Source organism: Neofelis nebulosa, chromosome 6 (genome assembly GCF_028018385.1).
Source record: "Neofelis nebulosa isolate mNeoNeb1 chromosome 6, mNeoNeb1.pri, whole genome shotgun sequence".
In the NCBI taxonomy this organism is placed as follows: Eukaryota; Metazoa; Chordata; class Mammalia; order Carnivora; family Felidae; genus Neofelis; species Neofelis nebulosa.
In genome coordinates, this window is record NC_080787.1 from 148,230,687 (window position 1) to 148,245,996 (window position 15,310).

Below are 15,310 nucleotides of genomic sequence, written 5' to 3' on the forward strand. Positions count from 1 at the left end.
TATGTTATTTATGTATATATAAAAGAGAAAATGTAAGTGAAAGCTATTAGTTTGTTCCTAAAACTTATTCATATCATTCTTAATTGTGAAACATACTTTCATTTCAGAGATGTTAAAATAGAGAATGTGTATCGTAGATTCAATGAAACGAAGTATATCCTGGGTGTGGAGGGGAGACTGGGCTGGAGATTTAGGTTTGGGCATTTCGATCTCTGAAGTGGCTGTGAAGGAGCTCCCCGAGGGAGGGGAAAGCAAGACAAGAGGCAGAAGAGTGGAACTCTGAGAAACGTTAGCATTTTCTGATGCAAGTTGCAAAGAGGGGATTTGAAAAGGAGTGACTTGGGAAGTAGGAAAGAACCCAGAGACCGTTGTGTCTGCAAAGCGACAGAGTGAAGGGATTTCGGCAAGGTAGCGGCAGAAATGCCAATCGGGACATTTCAAAGCTTGGGAATTAAATTAATGGAACTTTCTACAGTTGTTTGACAAAAACGTGTGTGTTTACTTTCTTTGCATTAATTTTGAATTATTTTATATGCCGGTACAGGTAAGTGATGCTGATGTAGTCGGTATCTTTTCACTTTTGCTAATGCTGAATTCAAAATGTTGTCGTTCATTTGTTTGTGGGAAAGAAGAAACGAAGGAGGAGAATAACATTTTTGCCTATTGTTTGTCTTTCGTTTTTTATGAAAATAATCTGAAAGTGCCTAAAGATTCTTTGTTCCATCTACTTCATTTTACAAATGAGAAAAGTGACCCGGAAAACTTATGTGATATGCTCTGAGTTAATACATTTAGTTTACGGCAAAGGGGAGAATTGGATGTGTTTTCTGTTTTGTTTTGTTTTTTAAGTTTATTTATTTTTATAGTGCGTACATGAGCGGGGGGTGGGGGTGGGGCAGAGAGGAGAGACAGAATCCCAAGCAGGCTCCACGCCATCGGCACAGAGCCCGATGTGGGGCTCGAACCCACGAACTGTGAGATCATGACCTGAGCTGAGATCAAGAGTCAGAGGCTTAACCAGCTGCGCCACCCAGGCGGCCCTGGATGTGTTTTCTAAACCACGTTTCTGTCAGATCTGCTGTGCTGTGTCTCTTGTAAGGTGAAGGCTTAACTTCTGACGATTTCTCTTACAGTATAACTGTACTTTTGGCACAGAGGTAGACAGCTTGTTCTAGGCTACCACTGGAGACTCTTAGAGACTATAGCAAGTATAATAAAGCAGGGAAGATGGATAAAATCTTTTTAGAGGTTTAGAAATGCATATATTCTGAATCTTTTAATTTTCAGCAAATGGCTATGATTTTGTCTCCAGTAACAGCCTGAAAAAGAAGTATATGTGAGTATCAGTTTTATTGAAGATACCGAGAGTAGCTTCACGTTTTAGAGTAACATAATGTTCTGTTTGTTTGTTTTTAAATAGAAAAAATGAATGCGCCAAACCAGCCTCCACACAAAGACACTGGAAAAACTGTGGAGAATGTGGAAGAATACAGCTATAAGCAGGAGAAGAAGATCCGAGCAGCTCTTAGGACAACAGAGCGCGACCATAAGAAAAATGTGCAGTGCTCGTTCATGTTGGACTCAGTGGGTGGGTCTTTGCCCAAAAAATCAATTCCAGATGTGGATCTTAATAAGCCTTACCTCAGTCTTGGCTGCAGCAACGCTAAGCTTCCGGTATCCGTGCCCATGCCTATAGCCAGAACTGCACGCCAGACTTCTAGGACTGACTGTCCGGCAGATCGCTTGAAGTTTTTTGAGACTTTACGACTTCTGCTAAAGCTTACCTCGGTCTCAAAGAAGAAGGACAGGGAGCAAAGAGGACAGGAAAATACGTCTGCTCTCTGGTTTAACCGATCTAATGAACTCATCTGGTTAGAGCTACAAGCCTGGCATGCAGGACGGACCATTAATGACCAGGACCTCTTTTTGTATACAGCCCGTCAAGCCATCCCAGATATTATCAACGAAATCCTTACTTTCAAAGTGAATTATGGGAGCTTTGCCTTTGTTCGAAATGGAGCTAGTTTTAATGGTACTTCAGTAGAAGGGCAGCGCCGAGCCCCTCATGGAACAAAGATTGTGGGTTACTCAACATATCATGAGCATCTGCAACGCCAGAGGGTGTCATTCGAGCAGGTGAAACGGATAATGGAGCTGCTGGAGTACATAGAAGCACTTTATCCATCGTTGCAGGCTCTTCAAAAGGACTACGAAAAATATGCTGCGAAAGACTTCCAAGACAGGGTGCAGGCGCTCTGTTTGTGGTTGAACATCACAAAAGACCTAAATCAGAAGTTAAGGATTATGGGCACTGTTTTGGGCATCAAGAATTTATCAGACATTGGCTGGCCAGTGTTTGAAATCCCTTCTCCTCGATCATCCAAAGGCAACGAGCCGGAAGATGAGGGTGATGACACAGAAGGGGAGCTGAAAGGGCTGGAGAGTAGTGCGGACGAGAGCGAAGAAGAAGAGCTCTCTGGTCCAAGGGCCCCGGGACCCACACAGCCCGCTGACCGCCGTTTCAGCATCCATTCTCAGGACTGCGTGTCTAAGAAGCTTGAGCGGCTGGAGTCTGAGGATGATTCTGCTGGCTGGGGAGCGCCAGACTGCAGCACGGAAGCAGGCTTTAGTAGACACTGTCTGACTTCTATTTATAGACCATTTGTAGACAAAGCGCTGAAGCAAATGGGGTTAAGAAAGTTAATTTTAAGACTTCACAAGCTGATGGACGGTTCCTTGCAAAGGGCACGTATAGCGCTGGTAAAGAGTGACCATCCAGTGGAGGTAGGTTTCTGGTAGGATTAGTATGTTCTTGTCCTTAGTTCCATTATTACAAGGGGTTGTGTTGATTGTTGGTACTTTCATAGTCTCGATATTTTAAGTGTAAGTGGTAGTTACTGTAACTTGCAGATTTAAACATTTCTCTCAAGTACTGAAATAAATGGGGAAATGGATCTATGAAAACTGTATGAAATTCAGTGAATTAAGTAGAAGGTGGTGTGTGGAGGGAAAAAAAATCCAGCCATATAAATATAGGATGGAGAAGGACAGGCTAGGTATAAATAAAGAGGGAAGAAAGCCACAATCATGGGTGACCACAAGCTGAATATGAGTCAGTAAAAAAGTCAACATGATGCTGAAATATTTTTAAATGAATATGGCATCCAAGGTCATGGATATAGTTCTTTCTGTATTCGTCGCAAATAGCTTACTCCCTTTTGAGTAGTGTGTCCAGTTTGGCCGCTGTATTTTAATTTTTTTTTTTTGTTATTGTGTTTCTTTATTTTTGAGAGGCAGAGACAGAGCGCAAGTGGGGGAGGGGCAGAGAGAGGGGGAAACAGAATCTGAAGCAGGTTCCAGGCTCTGAGCTGTCAGCACAGAGCCCGATGCGGGGCTCGAACTCACGAACCGTAACACCATGACCTGAGCCAAAGTCGGATGCTCAACTGACTGAGCCACCCAGGCGCCCCATTGGCCACTGTATTTTATTTAAAGAGATGTGAGTTGTGGAGAAATGTAAGAATGATCAAAGGAAAAAAGAGTTCACTTCTGTGTTTGGCAAAGTTAGTGATTAGCGCAGATGATGGAGGTTCAAGGGAAGTCTTCATTATTATCAAGTCTGTGGTTTGATATGTGAAGATTTCTGGGAAAGGAATATGCCTCCTAGAAAAAGCGGTTGGAAAACAGTACAAATTTCATTTTGATAGCTTGAGGGCTCAAATTCTTCACTGTTAAGGATGTTAAGACTAAAAAGTAGCGCGTGTTGGATACTGTTCTTTAGAGCAAAAGAGTAATTTTTCTCTGTGGTGAGTTTGCATGTTCATCTGGCTAAAAGCAGAAACACCCAGATCTTTGAGATCCCTTACACCTGTGTTAGGTTGCGATTCTAAGTTTTAGTAGCTATGTACATATGTATGTATGCACCTTTTATTTTTATTCTTAAAATTTTTTTTAACTTTTTATTTTATTTGCTTTTCAGATAGAGAGAGAGAGAGAGAGAGAGAGAGCAGGGGAAGGGCAGAGAGAGAGAGGGAGACCCAGAATCCAAAGCAGGCTCCAGGCTCTGAGATGTCAGCACAGAGCCCAACGTAGGGCTCAAACCCACAAACCGCGAGATCAAGACTTGAGCTGAAGTCGGACGCTTAACTGACTTAGCCACCCAGGCCGCCCCTATTTTTATTTTTTAAACTTCAGTTTACACAATCTGGCTTGCTTTGGAGTGAGAGGTGATAAAACAGCATTTTTTTTTATAATCGGAAACAGTGGACGAGAGCCTCAGTTTGTAAGATTTTTATTGTTCGTGAACTAGATCGTGAACCTCTAGGAGAAGGGGTAAGACATTAACATAATATAGCAAGATGTTTGCAAAAGGAATCAGTACTTTGTAGCTATAAGAAGTTAGTTTACTTTGATTATTATTATTTTTTTTTTTTTTAATTTTTTTTCAACGTTTTTTATTTATTTTTGGGACAGAGAGAGACAGAGCATGAACGGGGGAGGGGCAGAGAGAGAGGGAGACACAGAATCGGAAACAGGCTCCAGGCTCTGAGCCATCAGCCCAGAGCCTGACGCGGGGCTCGAACTCACGGACCGCGAGATCGTGACCTGGCTGAAGTCGGACGCTTAACCGACTGCGCCACCCAGGCGCCCCAACTTTGATTATTATTTTAATTAGATGTCTTAAAAGTGCATTTGTTATGAGATTTTCTTTGGACAGTATTTTAACTCTGATTTTTTATGTACGTCTTTTAATTAGGGCAAATGACTTTTTTCCCTTTGAGCTCCTGAATCACTGTTTTGTATGATTTCATTATAGTGCAGGTTTCAAAATCAGAACCAAACTAAATACGGAATAAGGATTTGCCAGATACTTCAGATGGTGAATGGCTGACTTTGGTCTAGGTTTTTGGCTGGAGTGGGTCAGTTCCAGTGAGGACACATGTGGGCAAGACAGGGTCGATGATTAACTTTTATTGTGAAGCACTATTTTTGAAGTGATATGAATGGAGCGGCTCTGGCAGCATTACATCACCTCTAATTCAGTGGATCTCACAGGAGAGGGGGGCTCATGGTAAGGGCCCCAGGATGCATGTGGGGGCTTCATACGACTGCTTTAAACTCCCCCCTCCCCCCAGATTGTCTCCCTCTCCCTTGGGGATCCTCCGTGGCAGTGAACTGTCGATGCTAACAGTAGAGCTTTGCGTCCCTTAGATGTGTTGGAACAAGAAAGAGGCTGAGAATGGGTGACGAGTGCACTACATTTTGTATTAGAACTCAAGCTGAGTACAGATGGGTTCCCATCACAGTTGCCTTCCTTCGGTTTGACCAGTTGAGATGTAACTGAGAAGGTTATCCTTGTTAGGGGAAAAGAGGAGACATACAGATTCAGAGCTCATAAAGCGTGGGAGTTAAAGGCTGCTTATTAGAATTTTTTGGATAGTGTTTGCTTTTCACAACAAAAATGGAGTACAGAAGCCCCTGTTGTTTCAGGTTTTGTGTCATAAAATGTGTTTGTCAAAGAACGAAAGAGTAACCAAGAGCTGAAGTAGAAATTCTTCTGTATTAGAGATCAGTCCAAGCTAATAAAAGATGAGGCCCCAGAATTATAATTAACTCCGTGGGAAAGGAAGACTTCTTTTTATTTCCATTTGAGGAACATCATTTCTATAAGGGGAGGTGTGTATGTATACGCATGACTATATATAGACTTACCTTCTTGGTTTGTTTTAGACTTTGACTAAGTATTTTGGAGGAAGAGTTGCAGTTTTGAAATCAAGTGACTGGATTCCATTCCTTGGTGTGGGTCTTTCTCACCACATGACTTTGTAAATAACTTAATCTTCCGGACCCTTAGCCTTTGCGTCTGTAAAATGGCAATAATATTACTTCACTACCTACCTCACAGGGTTGTTGTGAGGCTTAAAAAGATATTTGTATACATAGTAAAATGCTATAGAAGCCGACTATGAACTATTAATTTTTATAAGTTTTGTTAAATTTTTTTTCTCTTTAGAAGCTAACTGTAAGTCAATATGGGCTAGACTGTTTTATATTTTTATTTTTAAAGTGTATTTAACCTTCTTATCTCTGCAATCTCTGCCAAATACTCAGACATTTTCAAGGTACATTTTAAGCAGTGTATAGCCTTTAGGTTTAAAGACGGTTTTATTTTCATTCTTAATTGTTAGAAACATCTTGACCATCTGGTGCCACACGTTGTACCCAACACATATCTTCTACTTTGCACTGTATTTATGGCTTATGTGATAATAGCAATGAATATAGTCGAAGGATTTTGTAGAAAGGAGGAAATATACTCATGATATGTGATTTTTCTTGACTATGTCTTTGTATTTTTATTCTTCGTGATTAAGTTACTTGTAATTAGTGTTTATGAATAACGTGATCTTATGTTTAATTTCCTTTGGCTTATCAACATGCTTTATAAAGCAGTTTTTCTCTAAAATTTTATTATTATATTTCAGAATCTTTAAATTTAAAGACTTGTAATCTTCAGTTGATTCTAGACTTCTGGAAAACTCGTAGATAGTACAGTTTTCATTTATGTTCTTTATCCTGCTTCCTCTGATGCTGACATCTTACTTAACTCTGCTATATTTGTCGAAATCAATTCATTAACATTGGTATAAAATACTGCTGACTAACTGCAGACGTTATTTGGGTTTCTGTTTTTCTACTAACGTCCCCTTTCCGTTCCAGGACCCAGTCAAGGACAGCACATTGCATTTAGTCGCATCTTCTTAGTCTCCTGTGATCTGTGGTAGTTGCTCAGTCTTCCCTTGTTTCTCATGATCTGGGTGGCTTGTAGCATGTCCCTGAATTTGGGTTTGTCCGATGGTTTCTCAAGAGTAGACTGGGTTCTTAGGCTTGGGCGCGAATGCCACTCTCATGGCATCATAATATCGTTGGTCACGTTAACCTGGATCACCCCGTGAAGGTGTCTGCCAGGTTCCTCCACAAGTTAGCAGTTTTCCCTTTCCATGCTGTATTCTTTGAAGTGAATCACTAAATGGAACCCGCATTTAAGGGGAGGGGAATTCCTGTAGGAATCTCCACCTCCAGGAGGAGGGAATATCTACATGTATTATTTGGAGTTCTTCTGTTTGAAAGATTTACCTCTTCTCTCCCATTTATTTATGTCTCTGTGTGGAGTCATAAATTTTTATTTTTTTCTTGGGTTGTAATCTAATAATATTGTTCTTTATTTCGTTGCTCAGATTGTTGCTGCTTTAGCCATCGGAACTCTTTCAGTTGGCTTCTGGGCCCTTTTGACATGCCTGCATCTTTTTTTGTATGGTTTTGCTTTTTGAGCAGTTTCTTATTTTAAAGCATCATCCTTTATTTTTCCTGTTGCGGTCCTGAGGTCAGCCGTTTCCCCGAGGAGCTCTGGTTCCTTTTATTGGAGTATGGTATTTAGAAATGAAGATCTGGGCCCTGGATGTTACTGTCAGGTGTCATTCTTCCATGCCCTTCAGTGATAGAGTTAGAAAATATAGGTATGTCTTTCAGCCCACGTGTATGCACAGATCTGCAATTCCTTCTCTATCGATTGATCGATCGATCAGTCTGTCTGCTTACCTACCTGTCTGTCTGTCTGTCTGTTGAAAATAAACATGAGTTCCGGTTGATGTCTGCGGTCTAATCCAGCACCACAAGTTTCATCCAGCCTCCCTCCTCTGCTCACTGGCAGTGGGAAACCTGGCTCCCGTGACTGCAGTTCATTGGCATATTCGTGCAGCTGGAGGATACATGTAAAGTGGTTTCAGAAGCACTAACCAGGACCCCTGGGAGGAATAAATTGGCCAGCTAGAGTACAGCATTTAGGTACAGTTTGTTTTGTCTTTAGTCTCAGAGTGTCACAACAGAATTTACCAGTCAGTTAGTTAGGTTACCGGTTTCCTCCAGCTTCTTCAGTGAGGTTATAGCATACATTTGCAACATAGCTAGATTTATTTATTTGTTTGTTTGTTTGTTTATTTTTGAGAGAAAGGGAGCATGAGTGGGAGAGGGGCAGAGAGAGAGGGAGACACAGAATTGGAAGCAGGCTCCAGGCTCTGAGTCCAATGTGGGGCTTGAACTCACAGATCATGAGATCATGACCTGAGTGGAAGCTGGTTGCTTAACCAACTGAGCCACCCAGGCGCCCCAAGCTAGATTCACTTAATCTCAGTCTGCCTTCTGTCCTGGGATTCCCCAGTGTCCTAGTTGATTTTTTCAAGTTTACCTACCATAAAGTTTACTTTTTGTGTTGTATAGATCTGTGAGTTTTGTGCATTTTTTAAAATGTCAAATGCCCATAAAATATTGGAGCCATAGATTGTGATATGGTTATTCTCTGTTCCTTCCTTTTTGTTTTACCATCTGAAATTTATACCTTTTCGGAAGAAGAGAAAGATAAAATGAAAATTTTTACTTTAGTGTATAAAAAAATTTAGTTGCCTGACTCATTGCATGTTACCATGCATATTACCTCAAATCCTAAGGAGGAGTTTTGGTTACTTTATAAATTAACTCTCTTTTGAGTTAGAAATGATGATGTATTTATCGTAAGTTGAATGGCCAAAAAAATATTGTTTGCCTTATGATCCAAGAATATATATAATTATGCTAACTTTTCCTATAAGCACAAGCAGCCCTGGAGAGGTTGCCTTTTGTATTCAGAGCGGACAAAGCCTGTAGAAGCTAGGACATGTAGCAACAACAGCTACTCGTTTTCAAGTCTTGCCTTGTGCCAGGCACAACAACCCAAGGAAGGGGTGGTGTTCATTCCATATTTCACAAATAAGGGGAGTAGGTAACTTGCTCCAAATCACAGGAGCTGTTGATTGTCGGAGGGCTTTACACCCAGGACTCTTGGATCCCGGACTTTAAACTGTGCCCGTGGTGTCCAGACCTGGCTGCACATCACTGTTACACAGGGAGCTTTTGAAAATACCCGTACTCCTGCCCTTTTGGGTTATAGGGCAAATCAGAATCTCTTGGGGTAGGACATGAGCATCGACATCTTTACCCTCCAACGTGCTTCACACGGAGTGGGACCAGCGCAGTGCGCTTCGGACTAAGCCCGTGGGAGACACTAAGTAGGCTACGGTATTCCCCTACCCCCGCCTTCCAGATCGGTGTTCATTAATACAGTTATCATAGTTAATTTTTTATTTGCTTCAATCATCACCTGTCTGATTGCATTAGTAAAGTTACACGAACTTTTTTTTATTACTTATTTTTTATTTTATTTTTTTGATATTTATTTTTGAGAGAGAGAAAGAGAGACAGAGTGTGAGCAGGGGAGGGGCAGAGAGAGAGGGAGACACAGAATCCGAAGCAGACTCCAGGCTCCGAGCCGTCAGCACAGAGCCCGACGCGGGGCTGGAACCCACGGACCGTGAGATCGTGACCTGAGCCGAAGATGCTCCACCGACAGAGCCACCCAGGCACCCCCTTTGTTAAAAATTTTTTTTAATGACAAACTTTTTAATTGAGTAAGTGGCAAGCCAATGAACACATACTGCTCACTTGCTTATAAGTTTTCTGTTTTCTTAAAAGAAGCATACTTACTTGAGGGAAGATAGAAATTTGTTCTGCGTTATTTTTGACTGCGGTGAGCCAACTGAGTGAAACCGGATGTAAGATGAAAAAGATCAAAGGAGAAAACTCATCAGCTTGCAGTGGAGAACTGGATCCCGTGATGACAACGCATCAGCAGCAGCAGCAGCAAGACTAGTAGCTGCCATTAACTGAGTACTTGTTATATATGGAGGCGGGTTGGTCAAGTAACTTGGTCGTCACCCAGTATGGCAGAGCCAGGACGCGAACCCAGGGCTGGCTGTAAAGCTGTGCTCCTAATCCTTACACTATACTGCCTCCTGAATTTGTATTTTGTCCCGCCTTGCGCTTTGTGTATTTTTTGACTTAGTGGCTAGCATTTAAAAAAATTACAAGATGTTACATGAATATCTGGATTTTTTTGTTTTCCTTAAAGTCCTGGGAGGAGGTCTGTCGCCACTCGGCCTGCATTCCCACGTGGTAGCATCTGGCGGGTTCCAGCTGACCACAGTGCCCATCATTTCTTGTTCTCTTACCGTCACCTTTCCCTCGCTCACCCATTGACATCACCCACCTGGCCCCGTGGGCATGTCAGTCTGTGACATGGCCCCTGGTGTAGAATCGTAGAAACTAACTTTTGAAGGCTAACACAAAGACTACAGTCGATCCTTGAGCAACATGGGGGTTAGGGGTGCTGACCCCTTGCACAGTCAAAAATGCGTGTATAACTTTTGACTCCCCAGAACTTAACTACTAATAGCCTGTTGTTGACCAGAAGCCTTACTGATAACCTAAACAATTAACATGTGTTTTGTATGTTAGATGTATTATGTACTGTATTCTCACAATAAAGAGAAAAGAAAATGTTACTAAGAAGATCATAAGGAAAAGAAGATACATTTACAGTCCTGTACTGTATTTATCAAAAATACTCTGCGTGTAAGTGAAGGCATGCAGTTCAGACTCTGCTGTTCAAGGGTCAGCTGTATTTTGATCTTCTCCTTCGTTTTATAAGACAATGTGCCTTCTTTTGTTTTACTTCTATATTGAGTGTATATGCAAAGAGATGAAGTTGCTGCTTATCCTGCTCAGAGTACTGAATCCTTTGGTTTGGATCCTGTAGACTTTTTTTTGTGCTTATATAAATGTATGTCTTTGTTATGTGATACAGGTAATTTTTAACAGGTTTTTATTTAAATCGCAGTTAGTTAACATACGGCCTGATATGAGTTCCAGGTGTACAATGTAGTGACTCAGCACTTCCATAAACACCCCGTGCTCATCACAAGTGCACTCCTTTTTTTTTTTAATGATAATGCTGTATTTATTCTGTGACTGATGGGTTGTCCCCCCTGCCCCCATGTTGGTATAGTTAGCTGTGCTTCAGTTCCATTTAACAACTACATGGTATTCCATCATATGAATGTACCATAGCCTATTTAACCATTTTACTGTCTTGTTTAAATCCCACCCTCTTCCTCTGGCACCCATCCACCTGTTCCCTGTGCCTCCCAGGACAGTTTTGTTTTGCTTTGTTTTTAGATTCCACATATGAGTGAGATCATATGGTGTTGGTCTTTGTCTGTGTGACTTACTTCACTCAGGAAAATGTCTTCAGGGTTCACCCTTGTTGTCACAAATGGCAGGATTTCCTTCTTTTTTTGTGACTGAATAATATTCCATTTTGCATATATATAAAATCTCACACTTCCTTTATCCATTCACCCACTGGTGGACACTTAGGTTGTTTCCATATCTTGGCTATTGTACATAGTGCTGCAGTGAACACCCTGGGGGCAGATTCCTCTTCGTGTTAGTGTTTTCATTTTCTTTGGATAAATACACAGAAGTGAAATTTGCAGATCAGATGGTGGTAGGTCTATTTTTAATTTTTTGAGGAACATCCGTATACTGTTTTCCATGGTGGCTGCATCAATTTACATCCCCACCGACAGCGCACAAGCCTTCCCTTTCCTCCACATCCTCGCCAACACTTGTTACTTCTTATCCTTTTGATAGTAGCCATTCAATAAGTGTGAGGTGATATCTTATTGTGGTTTTGTTTTGCATTTCCCTGATGATTATAACCACGTCACTCTTAAGGGCCACTTAACTTTTAATAGTGCAGCCAAGAGTATTGTGTACATTCCCCTTTATAAACTTACTTCATTGTTCTCGTAAGAATGATTAATTGAAATGGAATTGTGAGCTCATTGTGCATGCACATTTAAATCTTTGATAGACACTGCCAACTTGCCCTTCAAAATGGCTTTATTCGTGTTTACTTTGACAGTGGAGGAGAAATCCCATTAGTCCTCAGTTTTGCAACCATGATCAGTAAAAACTGTAATTTCCTTTTAGTCTTTCATTCTCCTCACTTTTAGTGACATTGAGCCCGTTGTCAAGTTTATAGGCCGCATATATGTCTTCTTTGAATTTTCTTTTTCCTCATTTTATTCATTTTCTATTTTTATTATTATAATCTTGATCTGTTGGAGTTATTTATATTTTATGGATATTACTCATTTTTTATTATGGCTATACATCTTTTTTTCAAGCTGTCTTTTAACTTGTGTATGATGTTTTTCCCTACACAGAAACTTAAAATTTTTATTATAGCCTTCATCACCTTATTTTGTGTGTAGTCCAAGCTTATAAAACATTCTGTATTTTTTCCTAATTGTTTTTACATAGTTCAGGAAAATTTTGTTAAGAAAAATACCAAACCCATGTAAAACTAGACAGAATAATACTATGAATACCTTTGAATCTGTATCCCAGCACGGTGGTTATTAACTCCTGGCCAGTACCTACTGCCACTCCACACTTCCTCCATCATTTTGAAGAAAAGCTCAGGGATCATCATATTTTATACATTTCTCTGAAGGAAGAGGGCCTGTTCTAGAAATGTACCGCAGTCCCATTGTCACACCTAAAATGTAGCATTAACTCCTATGATCATCAAAGATCAAGTTAATGTTCATATTTTGATTGTGTCATAGTTATCTTGGTTTTCTTTGAAAAACATTTAACATTTTAAATCATCAGTTTTCGAATATCCATCACACAAGGTAACAGTTTGTTATATTTCTTAAGTGTAAGTCCCCCTCCCTTTTTTTTTGCCATATGTTTATTGAACAACCTGGGCCTTTTACCCTGTGGAGTCTCCCACAGTCTGAATTTTGGTAAATGGACCTACAGGTGTCCTATTATGTGTTTCCTTTTTCTCTGTGTTCTGTGTAAAGTGACTCTAAGGTCTAGTGGCTTGATCAGATTCAGGATTTCTTGATTGATTGGTTGATTAATGGCATTAGTACTACTTCATCGGGACACATAGAATGTATGACTCTCTCTCTGAGACGTTCCCATCCTTAGGGAACAGCCCTTTGGGGATATGCCCTCAAATTACTGTGTTTGAAAGATGCTTGAATAATTCTTCATGGTTATGCCACCAACTGGACATGTATTTAGATTCTCTTCTTTTTTTGGCTATATATTTAAAATAACAGCTGTATTGAGACAGAGTTCACATACCATGATATTCACCATTTTGAAGTGTTCAGTTCAGGGGTTTTTACTGTATTCAGGGCCGTGTAATCATCAGTGCCACGTAACCTGAGAACATCTTCAGCAACCCTGCGCGAGGCCCACGACCAGTTCGCTGCCCTCCAGTCTTTCCACCCGCCACCTGCAGCCCTGAGCAACCCCTTACCTGTTTTCTGTCTCTTTATATTTGCCTATTCTGGCCATTCCTGTAAGTGGAATCCTCTAGTGGTCTCTCAGGATTGGCTTTTTTCACGCCACCCACGTTGTGGTTGTATCAGTGCGCCATTCGTCTGTGTGGCTGAATAATACCCACTCAAATGTGGGTGTCCCACATTTTCTTCACCCACTCAGAGATCTCTTATGTGTATTTTTTATTTTTAGGTTTTGCTTTTTAACCTTAATTTTGCAAGAGTTATGAGAAATGCTTTGTTTTAAGAGAAAAATCTATGGAATAATATATTTTCAAGGAAATCTGATTTCTCTGATAAAGGTATTATGCTTTAAGATTATGTTTTATTCTTCCATTTTCTAATATAAGCTGTGTATGCAGTTTTCTTTATTTATATATATGGCAAGTGTATTTTTACCCCTTAAGGTTATACTTACATTAATATCTTTGTATAATATACTTACTGCTCTCTCTCGCCCCAACATTTTTTTTAACGTTTATTTATTTTAGAGAGAGACAGAGGGTGTGAGTGGGTGAGGGGCAGGGAGAGAGAAGGAGACACAATCTGAAGCAGGCTCCAGGCTCTGTGCTGTCAGCACAGAGCCCGATACAGAACTTGAACTCATGAACCGGGAGATCATGTCCTGAGCTGAAGTCGGACACTTAACCTGAGCCACCCAGGTGCCCCAGCCCAACATTTTTTTTGTTGTTATTTGTGGGTTCTCAACTATGAGGATATTGGAATTACCCTTTTTTTTAAAGCCAGGTTTTCATTTGAAGTAATTTTTCTTTTACGTCCAGTGAAATGCTAAGAAATTGCATATGCCCGCCCCCCCCCCCCCCCGGCCCCCCAGATTGTGATCCTTGCGGTGTTTCAACAATATAGCCGTTACTGACCACACTTTCTCCCTTACATTATCCCCTCCTTTCAGTTCTGGGGGAGTATGTGTGTGAGTTTCGATAGACAGACATAGAGAAGTAGACAGAGATTGAGATTTAGATACAAAGTTTTTGGCTTTTTTAAAAATTTTTGAGACTCACATTTTGATTTTTGTTAATGGTCTCCCGAGTCATTTTGTTCCATAGTAGTCCTCAGTAAGGGTTCAGAAAAACAGCGTTTTCTGTGTTCTTGAATTTTCCAAACAGTTTGTGGCATTTACTCTTGCAAGTCTATTTGGCTATAAAATCTTTGGCCTATATTTTCTTTCCTTGAAGAAGTTTGATATATATATAATGCTTTTGTCTTTTGGCCTGCAGCATGGAGGTTGGGAAGTCTGATGACAATACATTTTTGTTTCTACATGTAAGACCTTTGTTCACCTGTATTATTTATTTATTTATAACCTGGAGGCCCAAAGGATCATTGTGTTGTTGTTGTTGTTGTTGTTGTTGTTGTTTTCTTTTTCTTCAAACTCCAACTAGTTTACTTGGTGTTGGTTTTTCCACATTGGTATTTTTGAATACATGGTGCCATTTTAATATATTATTTCAGGTTTCGTTTGGTTTTTATCTGTTTTTTTTTTTAATTTCAAGTGAATTTCTTATTGTTTTAACTTTTTTCTGTTTCATTGATTTGGTTTTCTTCTCTGGGAACCACTGCTGTATATGTTTTGGACCTACTTTCCCTCTCTTCTCTGTCCCTTTATTTCAAATCTTTTCCTTTTCCTTTTCCTTTTCCTTTTCCTTTCCTTTCCTTTCCTTTCCCTTTTCTTTTCTTTTTTCTTTTCTTTTGTTTTCTTTTGTTTTCTTTTCTTTTCTTTCTGATATATAACATTTTCATCATTTTTACCTCCTGTTTCTGTGAAGCCATGATCTGTTCTGTTTGTGTTCATGTTCCTGCTAGTTTGTTTTCTGTTTTTGAAATGATGAAAAATTATCTTCTGAGTACTATCACTTTGAGTTCTTCTAATTTTAATTTATGTTGTTCTTTTATATCTTCTGTGGTTTTCTTAATTTCTTTCAGCATTTTTTTTGAAAATTGGGCCACAGCTCTGCTTAGTGGGCGTGTCTTTCTGGCATGTTTTCTTTGTC

The 15,310-nt window shown here is 40.2% G+C and overlaps 1 protein-coding gene and 1 long non-coding RNA gene across 11 annotated transcripts in view; both read left to right on the forward strand.

Moving 5' to 3' along the window:
* Positions 1-15,310, forward strand: part of MAP3K4 (mitogen-activated protein kinase kinase kinase 4) — a 114,066-nt gene that overhangs the window by 50,984 nt on the left and 47,772 nt on the right. For all 10 annotated transcript variants that reach the window (XR_009263474.1, XR_009263473.1, XM_058735842.1 and 7 more), the window contains exon 3: positions 1,421-2,784. Coding sequence is in view for 8 of the 10 variants with exons in the window: in XM_058735842.1 (XP_058591825.1) it covers positions 1,421-2,784 (1,364 nt within the window). In the remaining 2 variants the exon portion in view is untranslated. The remainder of the gene's footprint in view (positions 1-1,420; positions 2,785-15,310) is intronic.
* On the forward strand, positions 2,791-14,586 carry LOC131515154 (uncharacterized). Its single transcript, XR_009263477.1, has 2 exons — positions 2,791-4,397; positions 4,645-14,586. It is a non-coding gene; the product is annotated as an uncharacterized LOC131515154 (long non-coding RNA).